The following is a 22656-nucleotide window of genomic DNA, read 5'->3' on the forward strand; positions in this document are numbered from 1 at the left end:
GTGCAGGAGTGGGTCAGACAGTCTAAGCTCTTTATCCAGGTTCACTGGCCTGTCGCACATTACAGGGACGAGTAAAGTGAAAGGACTGGCGTCAGCACACTAAATAAATCACAGTGGCCAGAGCGGTAAATTCAGTTATAAGTCTCATCTTTGCTGTGAAATAGAAACACTGACTGGAACAGAGCCAGAATCATCTACAAAATCCTATCACACTCGACCACTTGAGAGTATTTATGCTTATCCATCTGGGGCCATTTTCTGTTTTACTGAGAGTAAATCTAAAACAATTCTTTTTGCAACCAGCAGATGCATGCTTTCCATTTTACTCTGAGAGTAACCACCTGTCCGGCTAATAACGCCATTCTGCAAAGGCACCCTTCATTTCCTTCAAATGTCCGAAACATCATGTGACTGCTCCACTTTTTCTCATTGAACACTGCTGAATTATTAAAAGCAGGAAAACAGGGTTTGTTATGTCAGGTGGAAGGCCGTATTTGTGTCTGGAGCGGGAAGCCTCAGAGTGAGAGAGGGCCCGAGAGGACAGATGTCAGCATGCAACACAACAGGAAATAACATTTCATAGATACAGCACTTCCACTGCTGTGTTTTTCCATTGAGGGTGAATGAAAAGGAACGACCCCCTGCCCTCCTGGAACATGGGGGCATGGTAATTGAATCCAGGAGAAGTAGACAATGACACAACAAAAGTAAGCAGTTAAGAAAGTGCTCAATTTTGCATAGATATGTACAAAATAAGTTGATTTTCATAAGAGGATTATAAAATGATGAAAGCTCAGGTGTATTTTAAATGTCAATGCTCGTTTTTGTGGGAAACAGCAACTGCTGTGACCCATCCAGTGCTTCAAGGAGATTAAAATAAAAAGGCGGGAATGACTTATTTCACTACTAACTCAGGTGTGCCGAAATCACCACATTATCCAGCCAGCTGACCTCTCAGAGGTCGGGGCATCACAATCTGACCTCTATTTAAAAACCGCCAAGTGCCAAATGGACTGCCAGAGGCTGAATTTCCCACTATCCAAACACATTGTGACAGGAGAAAAAAAAGGTGTCTGTGGGTGAAAGATAAGAGCATGCATGAGACTCAAAGTATTACAGACAGAGGCTGAATGTGTCTCGGGGTCACAAGCTCAGGTGTCAGGATGTTATCTGTGGGGGCATTGTTCAGTACGTCCATCAAAATTATCTGATACCTAAATCTGTCAAACAGAAACGCTGAAGGAACTGTATCATGGAATCAGCGTGGCCTAAAGCTGCTCCACATTGAACGTAATGGTCCATACTGCGTCAACAGCTCCCTGTTTTGTAAGATCCTGTAATTAATCCCTTCATTACATCTGTAGAGAGTCTTTGTACGGTCAGTTCCATTAAATGCTGCTTGTGTTGTGTAACATTTCGGCAATCTGCCTCGTCAAGTTCAGCTAAATCAACAGACATCCAACTTGGCAGAAACATTAACACGTAAATGCCAAAAGGAGGTGTTATTTCACCAGGAAACAAAAATAGAATCAATACAACCAATTTGCCAATTCGCTCCTTCCTGGTTTGACCTAATTCTAAAAAAAAAAGATGCTACGTTTGATATTTTGCTCCACTGAAATGTTGGAATACAGTCTGACCTTCATGAAGGTGTGATCTTTGAAAGAAGCTTTCGAGTGAATGAAAGCCAGCCCCCCTCCAGATTGTACTGGTGGGACCTCCAGTGACCTTATCTTGTGACATGTCACTCAAACCCTCACTGACTGCCAGGTTAAAAGAGATGATCATCTGATCTGCAATGGAAGCTGTCACTGAGAAACTAGTAGACACTAAACACAAATACCTCTGAGCATACAGACACATGCGCACACGCCTCTTTATCAAACATAATGTTCTGTTACAGAAGCAGAAGCTGAACCAGACATGGCCAATAAGCCCACAGGGCGTAAAAAGCCTGTGCTGGCTGTCATGCGGCTGCCGCTATGGCAACGAGTCATACACACAATCTGGAAAGACAAGGAGAAGAAACAGCAGAATAAATAAGAACTCATGCCGCAGCTCCATCCCACACTGGCCCCACCGCCACAGCTCTGAGGCTACTGCAGAGCCTTGAAGACCTGTTCTGTTTAACCACTCAGCTAAACTGCTGACTCCCAGTGGTATGATGGGGGGAAAAAAGATGCATTGCAGCTATTTTTAACACAGAGTGTTTGTTTCGGCGTCTGGGCAAGAGCGTGGGCACATGTGTGTGTGTGAAGCCGCGGCATCCGGAGCCGCAGACGATAAATGGCGGTGTCAGAACTGAACGGGAGGCTGGCATGGCTCAAGGTGACCGTCTGCTCGGGCCTTCCTTGGCTGCGGCCGAACCATAATGTCGCCCCTGGCAACAGGATGTCGCCCTGGCCTTGTGCCAACCTGAGGATCTGTGCCAGACCCGCTAGCAATCAGGAGCTTAAAAACTGGTGTGCCCCCCCACCTGCTTGTCCAGTCTCATTTTCTTGCTTTCCCCACTGCCTCTCTTTCATCCCTGTTTCATCCATCCACATGTGTTCCAGGTGTGCTGCCCTCTGCTGCCCTTGCCCTTTACCCTCTTCTTCACCTTTCTTCCTGCTCGGCGTCCTCCTTAGCCAAAATGACATTGGCAGGAGATGATAAAAACTGGGCCATACTGCAGAATTTCCTTAAATGCGGTCACTACGCTTTGCATAACACAATCTGCAAAGCCTGAACTGACTGAGACACTCAGTGTGCTGCAATCTCCCTCTGTGCTATCTGATCACAAGCAAATTGCCAGGACAGGATTACAAACAGCCTACGCACAGAAAATTCAAGCAGGTGCTCCCAATACAACAAGACTTAGCAAACTTCTCCGCTTGATAGGCCAGCAGACGGTAAAACCCAAAGGCGTGGGCGCGAATGTATGCCTACGCCGCCCAAGATGGAGAAAACAGGTGAGAAACTGAAATAGGAAAAACAGTGCATCGATTTTCTTGTTAATGAGAGACAACAAACAGGCAAATTCCACAGCATATGGAGGAGTTCAGGCTGGGAGGTGTTCAAAGCGGCCTCGCCTTTCTCTGCCATATGGTGTCACTAATTGCTGTTTTTTCACTGCGACAGAGAGAGGTACACCAAAAGAGGCGGTTGAAAGGAGAAAAACACAGACCCAGAACTGGGGCGAAAGTTTGGATTGTTTTGATGTTGCATTGAGTGGTTACTAACAGCTTCCAAAATGAGCCTGAAGGGAGTATAGTACATTTCATGGTATCTGGTGATTTGTGGAACGTGGCTAATTTGACAAGACTGTCCTCTCTTGAGAGGAGGAATGCATAATCAAATCAGGCTTTAAAGAAATACAAATGGTATAACATTACCTATATTTGACTCTCAAGGAAACAAGACATTTTTCCCAAGTTTCCCCCCAAAACATTTCATTAATATAACACATTTCTGAACAATTATACCACTGGAGAGACAATCAGTGCAACCTTGAAAAGTGAAAAGCAAGCTACCCTGAACAAAGGCAACACTGATTACATTTAGAGCTGTCTTTTGGGACCAAGCTTGCAACCGCCTATAGAAACAATGTATGATACCAAAGACCAGGAACACACGCTGATGCTGCTACTTATGCTTTGAGTCGTTTCATGTTCAGTCTAATGAAAACATTAGTGTTCTTCTTTGATTCTTACAAAATGTCTTGATGATACCATCACAGGTCCAGCTCTTGTCTCCCAGGAGATGGACAGCAACCAGAGCACATCAAACAAAATGTCCAATCAAATTAGACTCCATGTCCCCCCCTGTAAATAAGCTAATGTAATCATGCACTCAGAGGACATATATAGCACAAAGAGTGATTCGTGTGGAGCATTCACATGCAGACTTACAGTATATCTCTATTAGGCTACAGGCAAAAGACACCCCATACTTCAGTAGCCATTAACATTGTCTGTCTGTGGTTAGTGCAAATGTGGCTGTGTTAAAGCAGCATTGTTGCCACAAACCCTCAGTGCATCCAGCAGCGAGGATGGGACCAGTCTTATCTGAAATGCTTACATGCCACAGGACATCAACAACAAAGTAACTGCTGCTAAAAGGACTGTTTCTGTAATTAGATAAAGGTTTTATCAGCCATCAGGTGGTGTAGTCACCCCCATAACCACAGGACACACTCTGAGGAGTATTTTTGGAACAAGCCACACACGGGACAAAAATGCATTATTTACAGCTCATAGCCTCATAGAGGTAAATGAAAGCAGCGACAAGCAGTGGACTCCCTTATGGCATAGATATATGGAAATGGCAACATTTTTAGTGTAGATTACTATGCAGTTTCCCAAAACAGGGATGCCTCCTTGTGGAGGTTTCTTTTTGAGCAGTGAATTGTGTCATTCTACATAAATAATGGAACAATTTTACACCAGTTCAATGGGATAAATCATCTAATTCTCACCGAATATGAATCAATATATCAATCTGGCCTTGCAGCACCGGGCAGACAGCTCAAGGGGAAGCTTCTAAAATTAGATCAATCGGAGTACAATCGGGATTCAAAGTGTGCTCCCACACCTGCACACAGTGATGCAGAGGAGCCACGTGGCTGGTGATGCTGTTCTCAGCTTTCACAGAAACTGCCACCTCAGAAGCCACACAGGGAGCTGCCATATTGGATCTCAGCTCTGGTGTCACCTGACTTTCCTGCTACTCTGCAAGTGTCATCAATCTGATCCTGTCAGTGATGGATATTTTTGCCACAGAAGTACACTGTTTTTACAGTGGAGGGTTGTGAAATTGCTACGGAACAAAAATGACACGCTCACATTATTTGACTTGTGGGGGAAAGACTGAATAAACACAGATATCTGCAGCAAATATACAAATAAAAGAAAAGTTAGAGCCGAGGTGAGATAAGAAAGCCAGAATTACTCATTTTAATGTGCCAAAGGTTAAAAAGAATAAACATTGGTGCCAGAGTTGTATTATTTGTACAGCAGACTGAGAACATGATGGACCTGCTGCCAGAGCAGAGCAGAGTTAAGAGGGAGGAATAGACTTCATCATGTCAGCTTCTCTGGGGATTAGCTTTGCTATTGTCTGCTTCCCTGTCTATCCACATACAGAAATACATATGGACACACACACATACTGTACTGTACACGCAAGCATGCGCACACACACACACACACAGACAGTAAACATGCACACACATAAACATGGACTGTAAATAGATACAAGCACAATGCAATAATGCAATTTCTCACACACTGGCTCAACTAATCTCATTGGCTCTGGTTGTTTCTTTCCGACAAAAAAAGCCCTCATTTTTATGGCATTAAATCTGTCACGCTGCATGTCCCTATGCACACACTAACAGCGATATGCACCTGCATTTCTATTCTCAATCATGAGGAAAACCCTCCGTGGAAGTAAAGCAAACTACAGCACTGACAGCAACTGAATGTCAGACAAAACATAACTGATTATAACCGAAAACATTCCAGTGAGGCTGAATAGTGCACACTGTGACATTGCATATCCCCATGCCACACATTTTTAAGCCATATGAACTTGAATTCCAACTCTCCACAGATAAGACTTACAGGGTCATGAGTATAAAGGATAAGATGCATGACATTTTTAGAGTAGCAGTCAGCTCACACTGTTTTGCTGTGTCATGCTGAGCACTGGGTCACCTCTAAAAACGCTGCAAACCAAGGTGGAGCAGTGTGAGTGAGTACGCATTTTAAGCCTACCTTGCAGCTTCTGCATCACATTGGTTATATCCCGAGAAGAGTGTCCATAGTGCCTGGGTGATGCCATGCCGCTGTCCTGAGGTAACCAAAGTCACGTCCCAACTCCTGTGCGTCACCCTGGCAAGGCTCTCATGCTGTGATCAGGACTGAGATTGGGCTGCCGTACTTTTGTGTTTTCACACTGACTGCAGGCTATTAAGACTGAAGCGTGTCCATGTTGCTGTGTTTCTCCTTTCAAGTCATCCCTGTTGCAGTAGCAGTCTGCAATCCTCACACTCTGTGAAGCCCCTCCCCTGATGACGATGATGTAAGTGCATTCTGTATGTGTATGGTGTATGTGTATGCTCGCCTCGCCTCGCCTCGCCTGAGCCTTTCACTTCTGCAGACAGGGCAGCTTCCTGGTCTGCATGCACTGCCACCTGCTGTCCAATCAAAAGGCACCAATAGCGTGCCAGGTTGTCCTCTCATGCCTACCGGTTCCGCTGCAAGAGATGTGTGCGTGTTTGCCAGCGAAGTGAGAAAGTGACACAACAAGGGAAAAGGAGAGAGCAGAATTAGCTGTAGCAAAACCTCGCCTGTTGTGCATCTGAAGTATATTAAGGTAAAATCCACCCTAATTGAAATTGGAGGGTTCTTACAAACACAAAGAATGAATTGTCTTCCAAGCAAACATATATTTATCGTGATGGATTAAAGCCCTTTTCTTATTAGTCATTTACTTTTTATTACCTGAATTATTAGAACAGTAAAAATATGCTGAATTTGGGGTCATGAACCCAGAAATGACATAAATAATGCACTAAACTGATCAAGTATTTGGGAATAAAGTAAAAAAAAATACAGTTTTAGCTGGAAGTCAAGTGTCTAGCTGTAACTCAGAAATTGTCCCTGTACTTGAGCGAAATCACCCTGCCTGTTCTCAGAGCATACTATGGATTTCTCCATTATTCACTGCTTATTGAGCAGCTTCAGAATTTATCTCATATTTTCAGTCTGACCTACTGCAGCTCTGGTTAAAGGGGGATTTGTTCCAATTCACAGATAAAAACCTGGGCAACTTCTCAAAAAAAAACCAACAACAAAACCCTTATGCATATCATAGAAGAGTGGATTTTTCCTTTAGAGTAAAATGTGAAGACACACTCAGCTGGAAAGACAATCAGTGATACAAGTAAACAATCGATCAAAACACACCAAAACTATATCCAAGATACGCTACTGCCCAGCAGATCAGTGCCACTCTGTGAAATGCAGGGGGGAGGTGTGAGGAACCACTAGGCTCTGAGCACTTATCACGATGTGTAATCCCATTAGACAAGTCCTTTCATCATCATCTCAGGAGAGCTCTTAGAGGAGCTGAAAGAGGAGCTACGCTGCTCTGGCCGAAGCCTCATTCAATAAAGTGAGAGATCGAAGAGTGGGCATGAAAAATCTAAAAGATGAGAAATGATTCATTGATTGCAGATCCTTTTGGCAGATGAATCAGATTGGGTAAATGCACAGATTCAGTGCATGTTGAATTCAATCTCATGTGATGACAGCGCTGTGTAATCTGCTCCAGAGATTAATTTATGGAATGGCTTTGTGTTAATGAGTTGGTGGCACTGGGAGCAGGTAAATGAGGGTGACTTTATGGGCGTGAACGAGCAGGACAACAGAGCGGCTTTCCACAGTCTGTTTGGGAGTCCATATTTCTACATCTCTGTATTGTCTAGGCTCCCTTTTGATGCTCTGCTGTGCACCATTTGTCTACACTGACTGAGCAAACATGATGTTTACTGGGGGAAAAAAACACTCTTAGCCAAAATGATGTGGGGGGAGGGGCGATTATTTAGATACAGGAATTGTTGAACATGAAACTCCTCATTCCCAAAACCAGACAACTGTTTTTACAGGGGAAGATCACCACCACATAAATTCTCTACCCAGGTTTCTCCATATTGTTCATAAAATGACCAAAATTCATTGTATATATGGCAAAAAAATATGATCCATCCAGATTACACTGCCAACCAAGATGGCAAAACCAGGAGCACCATTTGACTTGCCAGGGTGATACAGTGGAATTTAGCTGGACTAGCTGGCTCCTCTGCAGCAGAGACGGACTGCTGATTCCTACATTTTTACACAGCTCAGCTCGGGGTGACCTCTACCGTCCAGCGCCCCTCAGGAGCAAACAGATTCAGCAAAAGACGGAGCGGACAGTGCTGTAGCAGAGACAACGCACAGGGGTCAACAGGAAATCTTCCTATAGTAGCCAACCCTTTCTCTGTTAAAGTCCGTTTCTCTTATCTAATCATTGCACAGGCAGAGAGCTGGGACCAAGACCGCCAGCGTGGTAATCTCTTTCATACACAGTCAGCACTTTTCTAAAATCTCATTAGAAAGTTTGTTGTCCACCTACATGTCAAAATCAACATAATGCCAAAGAGAGAAATGCTGTTCTGCAACTCTATTTTATACCGAGGTTATGAAACATCAAAAAGATGTGGATTTAACCTGCAACCCTTTTTCATTGTTTTCTATGGGAAAACATGTTTTTGCAAATCTCGAGCTGCACAATGTAGGCAATATCAAATTGTGTGATTTTCTTCTAAAAATATGTGGAAAATGATGTGGTGTATGTATACAATAGAGTAATCGGTATGCGCAGCCCAGCTAGCTCACAGTATTACACATTAAGAAGAGTTTTCATGTTACATGTGAGATGTTTCCTTTACTCACATTATTTCAGGTGGACCTGGAGGTTTTTTCACTTGGACTATGTAAAAGAGCCTAGTCTCCATGTTTAATGGACAGGGTGGGACTGGACCTGCTCTCAGAGGCATGATGAGATGTGCTGAGAAGTTACCCTGGAGTACTACGCCATCTGCTGGTCAAAGAAGGGACAGAAGGAACACATAGGAGGGACAGTCGCTGATGGTTGGACATTTGTTTTCTGAGCAATTCAGTTTCTCTGCATCAATTTCCCACTGCTGACATTTTGAAAAAGCCATGAACTTAAGCTATGAACTTCAAAGAATGTCTCCACCTATGAGCAGAATGGCCCTTTCTAATCCAATAATGCTAGAACAGAACACGCTGGCCACACACATTATCTCACAGAGTGTTATGGGTGTTTGTTGGTTATTTCGGACAGGTTTTACAGCAGAGCCAACAATTAAAGGAAGTTCAAGCTTTGGACTATTTTCTCTGAAGGTTGTGAACTTCTTAGCATAACAGACTCGCAAAGATTTTGTCTGAAAATCGAAATCTTTTTCATCTTACTGAACAGGATTAACAGGCTGGATTGATTAATGCTGAGTTCAGATGCAAGGTAAAGGATGGTTTATGGGCAACTCTGCAAAGTAAAATCCAAAGCTGATGGTGCAAACAGGCTGATCTACATTAGATACATACCAATAAGGCTACTCACATCCTTCCCTCTGACTGGATTGATGACCTTGCAGATTTGCCTCGGAGAGGATTAAAACAATGCTGACTATCGAATGAGTAGCATGAAGAGGTTTGTTTTACTCACTGTGTCCTGATTTGTCACGGGCAGAAAAAACAAACCGAAAAGTAAAAAATATTGGTGCATTAAAAAAAGTAGCTGTGCTGCTTATCATACAGCAAAGTTTTTTTTATGGACCTCTCCAACTAAGAGAGGACCAGACGTCCAACGCAGGCACTGCTGACCTGGCAGACACTGTGGAAAGACTGAGCATGCTAACAAAGATGCTGGAAATCAGAACATATCCACATTCTTATAGTCAGTTTAAAAATACACCAGAGCAGTATAATTTTAATTTGCATCATTACAGCTGAGTATTGAAAGCACTTGCATTACTGCCACCATCAATTCCTGCTGTGGTTTTGCCTTCAAGACACATTTCAGACCCAGAGCTGTAACTGCTGGTGCAGCTTATGGCACAACTGTTGCCTGTGGTCTCTGTGGTGGAGGGGAAAAATAAGAGAGAGAGACAGAAATATTTATCATTTCTGAAAGGAACAAAAATATTGGTGAGTGTGGTGGACTTTCCTATGGTAAAAGCAGAAGTACTGAGTCTTACAGCGCTGGGGTGACACTGTTTCACATTAATCAACCTGAAGGAAATGATGAGGGAGGAAGTGATTATAGCAACACCCCGTCCCCCCCTCCCACCACCAGGATCTCTGTCCTGGATAGATAAGCCACTCCTGTTGCTAATTTCAAGCAGAAAAGCAGGAAATGTGACAGCGTAGTTTTCCGCTTCCATAAACAAGACGACTGCCAGACTTAGCCACCAGGGCTGAGTCTCCCTCTGAGGGAGACAGACGTACTGACAGGGAAAGTGAGCAAGGGACGAGAGGGGGAGAAAGTGAGAGGACAGGAAAGAGGGGAGGCAGAGAGACAGGAAAACCCATCAGAAGAAGAGAGAGACAGGCAAGAATTGACTGAAGAAGAGGAGAAGGGAAAAGAAGAGAGTAAAAGACAGACTGGACTGAGTATCAGTCTGTCTTCGTCTCTTCTGACAGAACGAAGTCATGGCTGAGAACAACACAAATCTCTTTCTGGAAATACTTCAGTCTTTTGACGCTGGTGAGTTGTTCCTAACTTCCCTTCTCTTATCGCTTCTCTTTTTCATGTGGTCTCTGATTGGCACCGCTGTTCTCTCAGGAATTCAAGCTTTAATCGCCTCCGGAATCGACACAATATGTGGTCCCGATTCCTTTTTTATCCCACAATTCAGAATACTGACAGAGCCTTTCTCGATTTTTTACGAGTGCTCGCTCCAGATCTTAAATGCACAGACGTGTTTTCTTAGTGTTTTTTTCCTTGGTTTTCCCAAATGTCATTTCCAGATGACTTTTGACCAGTCTCTCATTTCCCTTTTCCCAAACTTAGAGAAAAAAAATCCTGCTGTGGAAATATGGGCTGGTAGCAAAAACCGTTGAGTCTTTTTAACGCTTAACTGTATTGAAAAGAAATTGATTTGTTTTCCCTGGCAGCAGTCCAACGGGATTTGTCTTAGCCTCTGCATTCTCTCTCTTCTCTCAAGCAGACTTATTTTGGCAAAGCTGCTTTCAAGGCAAAGAAGCAATGAGCAAAAAGTCAGTGCCTTATCCGCGGGAATGGAACGCCATCAGCTTGTTGTCCCCAAAAACTTGTTCTCGTAAACATGAAAAAGGAAAGCCTGTTGTTATTATTATGTTAAGGGAAACCATCTTAAAAGACACTGCTGGCAATCCTCCATGTGTTACAAACAGATGGTTTTGGTAATCTTTTTAAAGGGACAGATTCTGATAAAAATTCCTTCCAGTGCCAGGTGATGATTGAAAAAGACTTAAATATAAAACGTTATTCAGGAAAAAGTGAGTTTAGATGCATTGCATGAACATAAATACACTGAGTCTTCTCCCTCACAGTGAACCTGAAGAGTAAATAAGTAAATAGGATGCAAGAGATAAAATATGAATCATGTAGAACTAAGAATATGGAGGATGTTCGTGAAGATTTCATAAAAAATACAACCTGAAAGACAGATCATAAAAAATCCATTTTATATATGTTCCTCTCTTCACAGTCCCTCTGATCATAGCCTTCTGTGTGTCCATGGCGGTGGGCTTGGTCTTAGGGGCTCTGGTTTACGTGTTGTTGACCTGGATGTCCCGGCGTAGAGCAGGCTCTGCCAGCATCACCCGCCGCCCTCCTCGCCAATCACGCACGTCTTCCCGCAACCGTCCAGGCTTTATCCGCAACAGCAGCTACGACCGGCGCAGCAACAACAGTTTAGTGAGCGCTGCTTTCAGCTTCCACCGCCAGACTTCATCCCCAGATCACCTTGACCCACTGGGCCACAAATCCAGTTTCAGGGCCTCCACCTTCCACCCTCTCCTCCAGTGCAGCCAAATTGCGAGGGAGGCAGAGGAAGGGAGCCAGACCACACTGCCTCGTACACCGACTCTGACCATGTCGACCGGATCATCTCAAACAGCAGCCCAACCAGCTGCCACCCAACCCAGACCCGAGTCATTTTGGGGGAATAATGGCCTGAGGGGACTCCACGCTACACAGACCCCACCTCCAGCTTATGAGAGCATCATTAGAGCTTATCAGGAAACACGCACCTGAGAGGAGAGGGAGGCTGACTCTTAATGAGCCCAGAGTTGTGAATGGATTTACAAATGACATTGGACTGAAGCTGTATTGAATTATATGACCAAGTGGGGCTGAGTGGAACGAACACGGACATCAAGGTCAATTGTGTGCCCTGCTCAATGCGATAACACTCTGAAATCAGTTTTGTATGTCTTTTGGTTTGTTCGTATATATCTGGCATTGACACAAGCATACTTGCCTTTCATCATTCAATACGGATGCAAACATTCTTTTTAAAGTTATTTGACACTCTGCAATGTGGTAATGGCTGCTTATGAACAGAAGTTCCTCCTCTTAAACTTAGCAGTCTATATTTTGTGGTGATTGACATTCATGTATGTTTGCACAGACTCTTTGTTTAATCAACACAAGGCAAAAACCTCCAATTACATACTGGTGACTGGGCATTTATGCTGCAAAGCAAGACTTCTCCTTTGTCGCTGCTGATCATCTAATAAGTATTCCACAGAGAGAATTATTGTGTGTTTACCCCAAAGGAAGGCAAGTGTTTGTGTGTTAACCTGTGATTAATAAACTGTAGAAGTTTCATTGGCATATTGATGGAAACCCTGGTGAAGACAGCTTTAAACTCTTGATGTTTTAATTGCTGCCTTGCTTTTTTACAGAGCTGTGGTATTTTGGGTGTGCGTGGCATTCAAAGTAATTTGGTGTGTTTGTGTGTGTCTGGATGAGCAGTATGTGTGAGCACAAAAGAGGGGGGGATACAGAAAAGTGGGAGTTTTTCTATTTTAATGTAATTTACTGAACTTTGCCTGTAAGTTAATGCAATAAAAGCAAGACTCAAAAGCACAACAACTGAGTTTTCCATACAAAGCTTGTGGTATATGTGGTGTCAGCTAGCACAAGCAAAACACTGCCCTCCTCTTGCATGAGGCAACACAACACGTTGACATAATAACATGGACACCTGTAAGATATTGCAACCCAATGCAGCAGTCATCCAAATAAATACTACCTTAGAGGAGTTTCCAAAGTTCCTTTGTTGCTGACTGTGTTAGACACATGCTAATCAAAGTCTGAGACTGTGGCGTCGCTGTACAATATTGCACTGCGACGTTAAACACCAAAGACACCGCAATCTAGTTTAACACGACAAACAAACGCCTCATGCCAATCAATTAGCTCGCGCGAGCCGCGGCGAATGACGTATTATTTGTGAGACACGTTTTCGTTGTGTTTATGAGGAACACCGGGAGCTGCGGCTGTGGAGATCGTTGTGGTAACGTGAGTCCTTTTAAAACTTGTCAGCCGACAGATAAGGTAATGTCACGGTTCGACAATAAAACTGGACCCGCACAAAAAGTTTTGTGAGGCAGTCAGCCGGTATCTTAGTTACAAAGTAAGCTCTAAACGTTAGCCAAAAGCTTCAGTAAGCTTGTTAGCTAATAATGTAGCTTGACCCGCTGTTACCGTTCAGCTGTGTTTATGTTCATGCTAATGTTAGGACACATTGGCTTGCTTTAGCGTAACATAAAGGTGAATGATTGGGGGAGTCAAAGGTGGCTGTAACAGCTGGTTCGACGTAAGGCTAAGTTAGTTATTTTAACTCCATAGCTTACGTTAGCTGGAAGACCTGGGAGCGATTTGATGCTCAGTCGGTTAGCTAGTTGACATGACGCTTAATTACTGTCAGTTATTTAAACGTTAACTGCTGATACTGTCGCTTGTGTGGTCATAAGAGCAGCATCGCTGGGGAGTCACATACGTGTTTTAGCTATATTAAGTTAGCTTTAGCAAAAGTGGCATTGGCCACACGCCTGACTCTGATATGCAAGTTTAGTGTGAGACTAACTTTGGTCGATATAAATGGCTTTGGTGGTCTGATTAGCCCATTGTATTGGGGGTGTGCAGGCGGAGGATGTCTGTTGCGGCCCTACGTTTGATCCGCTGTCGGAGGCTAAGCACAGCTGGGCCGCCTGGAGTGAAAAAGGTGCTTCAGTGGAAAGATTTAAGTAAGTCACTGACCTACGTGTACGCCGCTTTTACTCAGTAGTCTCACAGATCCAAGTGCTCTAAATACATGGACTCAACAATGATGCTTTTGAGCTTCAAATTGTCTAATATAGATTTTTTTTCTGTTGGAATTTAGGGAAGTTTGCTAAAGTAATTGGTGCAGTTGTCTTGGGGTAAGTTACAGTATTTACATAATCCTTCACTTGAGTGGCCAAATTTGATTGCAGCAAATGTGTGTGAAAAGAACTATGACTGTGCCACAGCTTATCGATTACATTTGTATAGGGGCTGTCTTTTTATCACTTATGAAGTGGAGGCCTTGGACAAGGCTGTGACCATTGACACTCGTGCAATTCTTAAGGAGAAGTACAAGTCTTACATCTATCTGAAAGCCACTCCCTCAGATGAGAAGGAAAACCTTGCTGCAGGTACTGAATGTCCTTTACCTTGACCAAAGTGGCCAATTATGTGTCCGTTTTAAACACCTGAGTATGACAGTTTAGGTATTTGTTTTAGTTTACATGTATTGTTTTTGGATATTACCCTACTTCCCAGACCAGCTGGCTTCTGGAAAATATACTGAGTGGCTTTATTTCTTTCTCATGTGAGCACAAAGTCGTACTGAGTTTGCCATGTCCAGGTGCCCCGTGACATCTGTTAAAAGTACTGTCTTTCCTTCCTTCCCCTCTGTATCTTTCCTGCCTGCACATTTGGGTCTGTCTGTTGACTGATCTCACTTCCACTGGTCAAGGGTCACTTATTTAATGGGAACAATCACCCCACCTATCTACCTATACTGAGACATCAACTAGCAACCATTACTAAATGGCTTCTGTTGTCTTGGTAGTGTTTTTATAGAAATTAAGTTCAGATTTTCCAGGTCACTAGTAATTTTTTGACACACTGCATCTTTTCCAGGGCTCACACACAAAGCAAGGAGGGAACTTCATAAAGCAGCAAGGCGGTTTCTGGAAGTATCTTCCAAGATTTTGCTGCAATCACTAGATGGTAAGAGACTAAAAGTTGTCAACGGTTTGCCTAAAAATCACACTTTAAGTGCACAGTGTGAAGTGATAGTACAGCTCTTCATGTTTTTAAGATTGGAAAGCACAAGTTGTTGCTAATAGAAGCACAAATACTTGACAATACTCAGAAAACTACAGTTCCTCTGTCATTTTTTAGCCAAAGGAAACACCTGCCTTGTACATGCACATCCTGTTATGAATGTCACATAGTTTGGGCATTCATGTGTATATTGTGTGGTTGGCTGTGATACACATTACTAACTGTTTTGTTCACCTTCATATTAACTCTGTGACTCATTCATTACTTTACATAAATGCACATAATGTTTAAGATTATAGAAATATGACAGCTTTTTAATGAAATTATATTCTCGTAAGATATCTAATAAATGAACTTCTTACTTAACAATTAATAGCTGCCAAATTGATGACCCAAGTTTTGAAGCCACAAGGTTTGTAACTTCTTAGCTGTAGCCGTAATCTGAAAGTGGTACTGTAGATACTAGTAGTTAGTCATGGTAGATGCAGATTGAATGCAGTTCCAGTGTCTCTATGAGTATTTTTAGCACCCTTTATCCATTTATTCTGTAAACATTCAACCGATTAGTTTGTTCTTTATTTGCATGTCTCAGAGCACTTTAGCCATGTCGATGCGGACCCACATGAGGTGGCATTATGGGTCTTACTAAAGAGGACACAGTCAGCCAATAAAGCCATCAGACTACAGGCTGTGCAGGAGCTTGCACAAAATCACCACTGGCATGGTAAAATACACCAAAAATTTGAATCTAAAGATTACAGTAAATAAAAAAGTGAAATGGGGTGGATTCACACCTGTTGTCAATAACGCAGACTACCAGTACCAGACAGCTGCCCAGGTTATAGACCAGCGAACAGCAGTGGGCCTCGCCCGGACTCCTCAGGTAGACCTTCGATTCTTCCTGCGCGCACCTGCACTGCCTGACCTGGACGATGTAAGCATCTCTGTAGAAAATCTATTATATGGAACACCTCTATTTCTGTATTACTAGCAAACCACACTCATCCACCAATTTAATTTCTACACTAAATAGGCTCTACATGATTAGACTGTTGTGTATTTCTAAGTTTTCTCAAGGCATCAGATTTGTGATATTGCGTCTTGTTGGAAGAACTATATGGAATATGTAACAAGTATACAAGATGATAACTAAGACGTGTTAACTTCTTCACAGGGTTTGTCAGCAGAGGATGGACTGAGGCAGCTGCTGGGGTCTCTGCCTCAGTCTGAGGTGGACAAATGTGTTCAGTACTTCACATCACTGGCCCTCAGAGAGAGCACCCAGTCCTTGGCAGCACAACGGGTATTTGAGACTGAAAGATGGACTCACGCATGCACCTCTGCATTCTTTTGCCACAGATTGACACAGACTGTCAGGAGAACAATGCTTTGTTCAAAAACATTGAAAATTCAGATCTTTAAATCCTCTTATTAATGCATACGCTCTCCTGTGTTGTAGGGTGGTCTGTGGTGTTTTGGTGGTGATGGGCTACCTTACGCCCAGAGCCTCACTTCTGTTCCCTCTGAGAAGGTGGAATCCTTCTGCCTACAGGCACTGGTACAGCACTCAAAGGTAATGATGACCATTACACATCTCAACAGGTCTGGGCTTTTCCCTCTGTGATACACTAAAATTCATGTGGCATATTTTCCAAAATGCATGATTTGACCGACGTTAGCTTTCTCCCATTTGGTGAGATACTTGCACTGACCTACAGGAAAACATTTAAAAGGGAGGACAACGGGAGAGAGGTATAAAATACGGGAGAATTCCAGGAAAAATGGGAGGGTTGACAGGTCTGGTGAATAAATGTTCTGAACTTACTGAAACACGTCTTGTTTGCAGGTCCAGAGCCATTGTGACCACATAGTTGCCAACGGGGGGCTGCAGCTCCTCCAGAGGGTTTATCAGCTCCGCAGAGACTCCCTGAAGATTCAGAGGAACATTGTTCGTATCATAGGAAATTTGGCACTCAATGAGAGCATTCACCAGGCCATAGCCCAGTCTGGTAAGTAAAAACAAGATCTGCTGCTTGTTTTTGCATGTACCTGTTTCATTAACACATAACCTTTTCACCATTACAAAGGCATTAGTAGTCAAATGTCAACTGTTTTTATGTTGTCAAAACCAGAAATGCTTCACAGTATTCATACTTTTACACATTTGTTTGTATGTTGGTGTTTGTTTTCTGTTGTTAATACTTTCTCAACTGTATTTACTGAAAACTGAACAACTGATTATAATGAATCCAATCCTTTTTTCCCTTTCTCCCTCGCCCATATCATTATCGTCAGGCTGGGTATCTGTCCTGGCTGAGATGATTCAGTCTCCTCATGTCATGCAGGCGTCTCATGCAGCCCGTGCTCTAGCCAACCTGGACAGGGAGGCAGTGGAAGAGAAATACCCAGACGGCGTCTATATCCTCCACCCACAAACACGTGGCAAGTAGGAAAACAATTAATTCTGTATAGACATTTTTTTTAGATTGGATTTCACTTTATTTTATGTGTAAATCAACACCTATCTTTGACAATGTGTTAATTTCCAGCCAGCCAATCAAGGCAGACGTACTCTTCATCCATGGGATTCTTGGGGCTGCTTTTAAAACGTGGAGACAGAAGGACCGGGTGATGTCAGAGGAAGCAAGGGGGGCAGAAAGCACAGACGACTACACAGAGTGCTGGCCAAAGGTGAAGAATCCACACAATCCTTCATCTTCTGTGGAGTATTGTGGATCACCATCAAGTGTCTTTCCATGATTTATTCCTTCAATGAAGTGAAATCTTTGGAACAACTATGGATTAGTCGTTTCTTCTTGTTCATCTTTATTGCTGTGTCCTCTTTGATTGACAGTCATGGTTGGCTGCTGACTGTCCAAATCTGAGAGTGCTATCAGTGGAGTATGACAGTCACCTCAGTGATTGGATGGCCAAGTGTCCTGCTGAGAATCAGAGGTGAGGAATCTGTAGTTTCCACTTGTCCACTAGTGTGTAACTCTAAAGTGTTGTAGGGTTGTGCAAGTATAGGAAAATTATATTTGATCTGTAAAGCTAAAGCTAAATAAGCTACCATTCTTAGGGAAATTAAATGTTTTATTATCCTAAATGTTCCAGTGTTCATCGTGCAGCAGACTCTCAATCGGTGAACTGTTGATTAATTTGGTGCTTTTGTCGATTCAGGAAATCCTTGGCCTACAGAAGTCGAGAGCTGCTAAAGAAGTTAAAGCTGGCAGGAGTTGGAGAGAGGCCTGTGGTCTGGGTAGCCCACAGTATGGGAGGTATTTTGTCAAAACTTTCCTTCCACAAGCATGTTAGATTTTTACTCATATCCCTTGAACAGACAGCTTGGACTTATTCCACACATTTACCTACATGCGATTTTATTTCTCTTATTTGAAAGTTGCGCTCAATGTCTGTCTGGATCCTCTTGTACTTGATTTCTCCATCAGGATTGCTTGTGAAGAAAATGCTGCTGGATGCCGCAGAGGACCCAGATATGCATGGACTGTTAGAGAACACCAAGGGCATTATGTTCTATAGTGTTCCTCACCATGGCACCTTTATGGCAGAGTACTCTGTCAATGTCAGATATCTCCTCTTTCCCTCTATAGAAGTCAGAGAACTTTGTAAAGGTAAGTGAGTTTAATGAATTCTGACACCCAAGGCTGTTTGCTTCATGTTCAGTACCTACTGTGAGTTGTTATCCATGTGTTTTAAGACTCACCAGCACTGCGAAACCTGAATGAGAACTTTCTGAACATGGCCAAAGAAAAGGAAATCAAGGTGCTGAGCTTTGCAGAGACACTGCCAACTAACATTGGTCCCATGATCAAGATACTGGTGGTACCAACACAGTCAGCAAGTATGTAACAGTCATGCACATGGGAAATAAGACACATCTATCTGGGATGTACTATATATCTTAAATATGAATGCATGAGCAAAAATAGCATTGATCTTGAAAGCGATGTGTCTGCAATCTTGTTCCTTTAGCTCTCACCTTGAGCCTGCTCTGGTTTGGTTTCAGATCTTGGCATCGGGGAGCTCATTGAGGTGGATGTAGATCATCTCAACATCTGCAAGCCAGAGAAGAAGGACTCATTTCTTTACAAGCGCAGTCTCCAGTTCATCCAGGAAGCACTGCAGAACTACATCAGTCACTGACTGAACTATATGAACACAAACACACTGATGCAACCTGCTGTTTACTTGAAATGTGGTAAAGCACTGTCACCAAAAAACCAAATGGAAGCGTAACAGCCTCTTATTGTACGTTTACATTAACAACCACTAATGTGATAATAGTGTAATTAGGGAAATTAAATGTATCTACACATTGATTTCTGTGAAGAGTTGTTAATTGTGATGAAACAAATCTGGGTGTGATATTGTTCTCCCAGTCATCTCCTACTTTAGTCTCTCTCACTCGTAATTCAGATGAATTTTAAAGATCACCTTAATTTTTATAGAACGCAAGTTCAGATCTTAAAAATGTATTCTGCGTTTTGTTTTTCCATTTCAGCTTCGACTTACCAGCTTAACATATGGCACATGATGCTCATACTGTATTTGCTTTTAACATGCACTGACACCATTGCAATTCATGCTCCTCAGTATTTTTGATCAGAGTGATGATTTATGATTATATTTTTCTATTTATGTATTTTATTCCAAGTACAGTATGACTGTCATATTGTTTGCCAAAACATATTTCTTCCTGAACCGTACCTCAAATGGACCTGTATTCATGATATTTTGTATAGGACTAGTAATCAATCAAACAATTGCTTTTGAATCTCCATGTGTTTGTAGTCCAAGGCTACTATCACTGCAGACAATGAATAAAAATTGGAGGCTTTATTTGACTGGTCAATGCACTGCATCATTTTCATTTTTGGTATACTGGTGTATATCCCTTAAAACACCCTCTCTGGGTATTAGTCTATTCGGGGAAGCATTGCAAAGCTCCATAGTAATAATGACTCATTTTAATGCTGCATCAATATGATGATGATGTACATTTAATTTACATATATACATTGTAACTTTATAATGAAAGGTTTCAATGGACACTAAAATATGAGTGTGCATCATTCTCCAACCAGAGGGGATCCACAGAAATCACTCACGATGCTATCGCATACATTTTACACGTGCGCAATTTTGTCCCGATGAAGATTGTCCCTTCGTTCACACCGTACGTGTTCCCACAATGCTTTAAAAAGTTAGCATCGGAAACAACTGCCGCTATCAGGTGAGTGAAAGACCGTCTCGTCTTGACTTGGACGTGGCCAGATATATAAATATTCCTCGGAAACTCGGACTCTTCGATCCTTGAAAACCGTAGTATTTAGTAAAATATCCCCGGGGTTATAATTATGTAGCTACTTTTCAACTGACTTCAGCGCTAACAGGCTAACCAGATATAAGTCAAAAGCTAGCAGTCGTGTTTTTACTGCTGACGTTAATTAAATGCTCTTGTGTTGTTAATGTTGACGTTATCGTATGTTAAGAGTACTGTTTCAATAAAAGACCGAGACCCAAACATGCAACTTTTCGATTTTTGGTTCACGAGTTTACTTTTTGCGACGTTAGCTACTCAAACGTTCATTTGAGTCACATCTTGTTTGTTGTGCTTCAGGGTTTGAGCATTATTCGCATCGACTGCCGATTTCTCTGCACCTGTCAACATGGTCAACGTACACAAAGGTGTCCTTGTTGAATGGTAAGGAAAACTATAAATCTGCCTTGACATACTCATTTCTAGATAAAATAATTCTGATGAAAATGATGCTGCTACACGAAAACCCGTATGATGAAATGTACTACCTAAACACATTATTCCACAACTTTTGTTCAGAATGTCATGACTTATAACGTGTTTCCCCCTTGCTCCCCTCCGCTAACTGGACCAGTGATCCTGCCATGAAACAGTTCCTTCTCTATCTGGATGAAAAAATGGCTCTGGGAAAGAAGTTCATCCTCAAGGACCTTGATGACACACACCTCTTCATCCTGGCAGAGGTGGTTCACACTCTGCAGGAGAGAGTTGGCGAGCTAATGGACCAGAATTCATTCCCAATTACGCAGAAATAACTCAACTATTTCAGAGAACGTTTGTCTTGGACTTTGGGCTGTTCTAGAGTTTGTCTTAAAATGAAAATGGTATTCAATGTTGAAACTGCAGACTGAAACTGGGCAATTGCGTTTTGTGTTGTTGATCCATACAAAAAGCTTTCAGTAAAAAATAAAGTGTGTTGGTTTATTTAATGTTTAATGTTGCGCTGTGTGCGTTTTGAAATCTGTGGAGCACGTTTCACTGTTGCTTTTTCGTCTTAGTTGAAAATTGCTGATTTGAGTCAGGGGGGTGTTCCAGGCACGTCCAGCTGGGAGGAGACCACGGGGAAGACCCAGGACTAGATGGAGAGATAATATCTCCACACTGGCCTGGGAACGCCACCAGTCAGAGATGGTTAATGTGGCTCGGGAAAGGGAAGTTTGGGGTCCCCTGCTGAAGCTGTTGCCCCCGCGATCCGACCCCGTATAAGCGGTTAATGATGAGATGAGATGAGATAAACATATTAAACATTTTCTAACGTTCGCGAAGACAGACAGTATCTTTAATACCATTTTATAACTTTGTAGTCCGTCAACAACAAATTAGATTCAGTACATACAAAGTTTGATATCCAAATGAACTAATAACATTCTGCTCACAAGTACATACATGGAAACCATAAGCGTTGTTGAGAGTAACAATTATATTTAACATGTACAGGGGGGTGCACCGTTCCTGGAAGTACTGCAATACCAGGTCGATGCGTGGAGTGGACGGAGCAAGCCCCTATTCCATCTCCCTGTTCCAAAAATCAATTTAATATATGGTCCCCGGGTAGGGGACGTATCAGATATTAAACTGATAAGAACAGATACTACACTTGATCTTAGCCAAAAGGCCGAGAAGCGATACCGTGTCCTACGTGGAATGGGAGAGTCATTCTCCTGACTATGACTCTCACTTACGGTGGAAAAAAAATCATAACTTACAAAGGAACAACACAACGTAAAGGTGTAATCTGACCTTTTATGAGTAATCGGCACCCAAAATTACATTAGATTGCACACTTTAGTCACGGAACAGGATGATCGTGAATACACATGAAGGCTATTTCTGGTCACATGACGTGCTTCTGCCCAATAAGCCATCAAGACGAAGTACCATCCCAAAATTCAAATTGTATCTTAAGTGGAGGTAGAGTTAATTGTCTGTTCAGTTAAATTGTGTGATTGACATTAAGCAAAACTATTTATCACAATGGGACTGTGCTGTATGGATAAAAATTAACAAAAATCCATATGCTTTCACCAGCGCTAATACAAAGACAAATTGGGCTCTGTCTCCCTCTGGTGGGGGAAACTATGAAGGGAATCACACTCAGGCCTGAAATGTCAACCGACCAAATGAGAGCCATATACCTTGCATTCGACACAGTTCCATAGTAGCAATTCAACGTTAGCAACAATCTACGCACATGTGTAAAATCGATACAAATATCACAATGGGGTACTCTACAATTAAGCCATCGATATATAGACATTCACAGGACCGTCACGTTTTAAGCATCAATGATATCAAATTTTTTTAGCTGTCAATAGACTCCATGACACAGCAACCTTCACAGCGCACTGTATTTCGAGAGAACCCCAACACTTCACATTTAGCTTTACAATTAAGGACTT

At 42.5% G+C, this 22656-nt stretch overlaps 3 protein-coding genes and 1 non-coding gene across 10 annotated transcripts; 3 read left to right on the forward strand and 1 right to left on the reverse strand.

Annotated features, from left to right (window-relative positions):
• Nucleotides 1–10005: 10005 nt before the first annotated feature.
• Nucleotides 10006–12463, forward strand: myct1a (myc target 1a). The gene is made up of 2 exons (XM_070987283.1): nt 10006–10317; nt 11303–12463. The coding sequence occupies exons 1-2, from the start codon at nt 10263–10265 to the stop codon at nt 11848–11850; spliced, it is 603 nt and encodes a 200-aa protein (XP_070843384.1). The 5' UTR covers nt 10006–10262; the 3' UTR covers nt 11851–12463.
• Nucleotides 11475–21184, forward strand: gtf2h5 (general transcription factor IIH, polypeptide 5). Of its 2 annotated transcripts, none has more exons than XM_070987284.1 (3): nt 11475–11486; nt 20554–20641; nt 20832–21184. In XM_070987284.1, exons 2-3 carry the CDS (start codon nt 20607–20609, stop codon nt 21010–21012), a joined length of 216 nt encoding a protein of 71 aa, XP_070843385.1. In that variant the 5' UTR covers nt 11475–11486; nt 20554–20606; the 3' UTR covers nt 21013–21184. The 2 variants fall into 2 exon arrangements, with proteins under 2 accessions (XP_070843385.1, XP_070843386.1); XM_070987285.1 differs by lacking the exon at nt 11475–11486 and adding an exon at nt 20137–20170 and having other exon boundaries at nt 20558–20641.
• Nucleotides 13045–19787, forward strand: serac1 (serine active site containing 1). Of its 6 annotated transcripts, none has more exons than XM_070987733.1 (18): nt 13061–13122; nt 13750–13850; nt 13988–14024; nt 14137–14279; nt 14770–14859; nt 15293–15328; nt 15509–15640; nt 15729–15850; nt 16091–16219; nt 16376–16489; nt 16763–16925; nt 17212–17362; nt 17466–17607; nt 17771–17871; nt 18097–18194; nt 18366–18548; nt 18635–18778; nt 18944–19787. In XM_070987733.1, exons 2-18 carry the CDS (start codon nt 13757–13759, stop codon nt 19078–19080), a joined length of 2016 nt encoding a protein of 671 aa, XP_070843834.1. In that variant the 5' UTR covers nt 13061–13122; nt 13750–13756; the 3' UTR covers nt 19081–19787. The 6 variants fall into 6 exon arrangements, with proteins under 6 accessions (XP_070843840.1, XP_070843834.1, XP_070843836.1 ...); XM_070987735.1 differs by having other exon boundaries at nt 13094–13117; XM_070987737.1 differs by lacking the exon at nt 13061–13122 and adding an exon at nt 13141–13158.
• Nucleotides 21185–21693: 509 nt separating the features above from the next.
• On the reverse strand, nt 21694–21884 carry LOC139348224 (U2 spliceosomal RNA). The gene has a single exon (XR_011603374.1). It is a non-coding gene; the product is annotated as a U2 spliceosomal RNA (small nuclear RNA).
• Between the last annotated feature and the right edge of the window lie 772 nt (nt 21885–22656).

Source organism: Chaetodon trifascialis, chromosome 19 (genome assembly GCF_039877785.1).
Source record: "Chaetodon trifascialis isolate fChaTrf1 chromosome 19, fChaTrf1.hap1, whole genome shotgun sequence".
Taxonomy (NCBI): domain Eukaryota; kingdom Metazoa; phylum Chordata; class Actinopteri; order Chaetodontiformes; family Chaetodontidae; genus Chaetodon; species Chaetodon trifascialis.

Excerpts from the sequence above, each read along its gene's own strand:
- serac1 (XM_070987733.1), top strand. The coding sequence starts at position 13,757 with ATGTCTGTTGCGGCCCTACGTTTGATCCGCTGTCGGAGGCTAAGCACA. Across the intron at positions 17,363-17,465 it reads CACCCACAAACACGTGGCAA|CCAGCCAATCAAGGCAGACG; the intron begins GTAGGAAAACAA and ends GTTAATTTCCAG. Across the intron at positions 18,779-18,943 it reads GGTACCAACACAGTCAGCAA|ATCTTGGCATCGGGGAGCTC; the intron begins GTATGTAACAGT and ends GTTTGGTTTCAG.
- gtf2h5 (XM_070987284.1), top strand. The coding sequence starts at position 20,607 with ATGGTCAACGTACACAAAGGTGTCCTTGTTGAATG. Across the intron at positions 20,642-20,831 it reads AAAGGTGTCCTTGTTGAATG|TGATCCTGCCATGAAACAGT; the intron begins GTAAGGAAAACT and ends TAACTGGACCAG.
- myct1a (XM_070987283.1), top strand. The coding sequence starts at position 10,263 with ATGGCTGAGAACAACACAAATCTCTTTCTGGAAATACTTCAGTCTTTT. Across the intron at positions 10,318-11,302 it reads ACTTCAGTCTTTTGACGCTG|TCCCTCTGATCATAGCCTTC; the intron begins GTGAGTTGTTCC and ends CTCTCTTCACAG.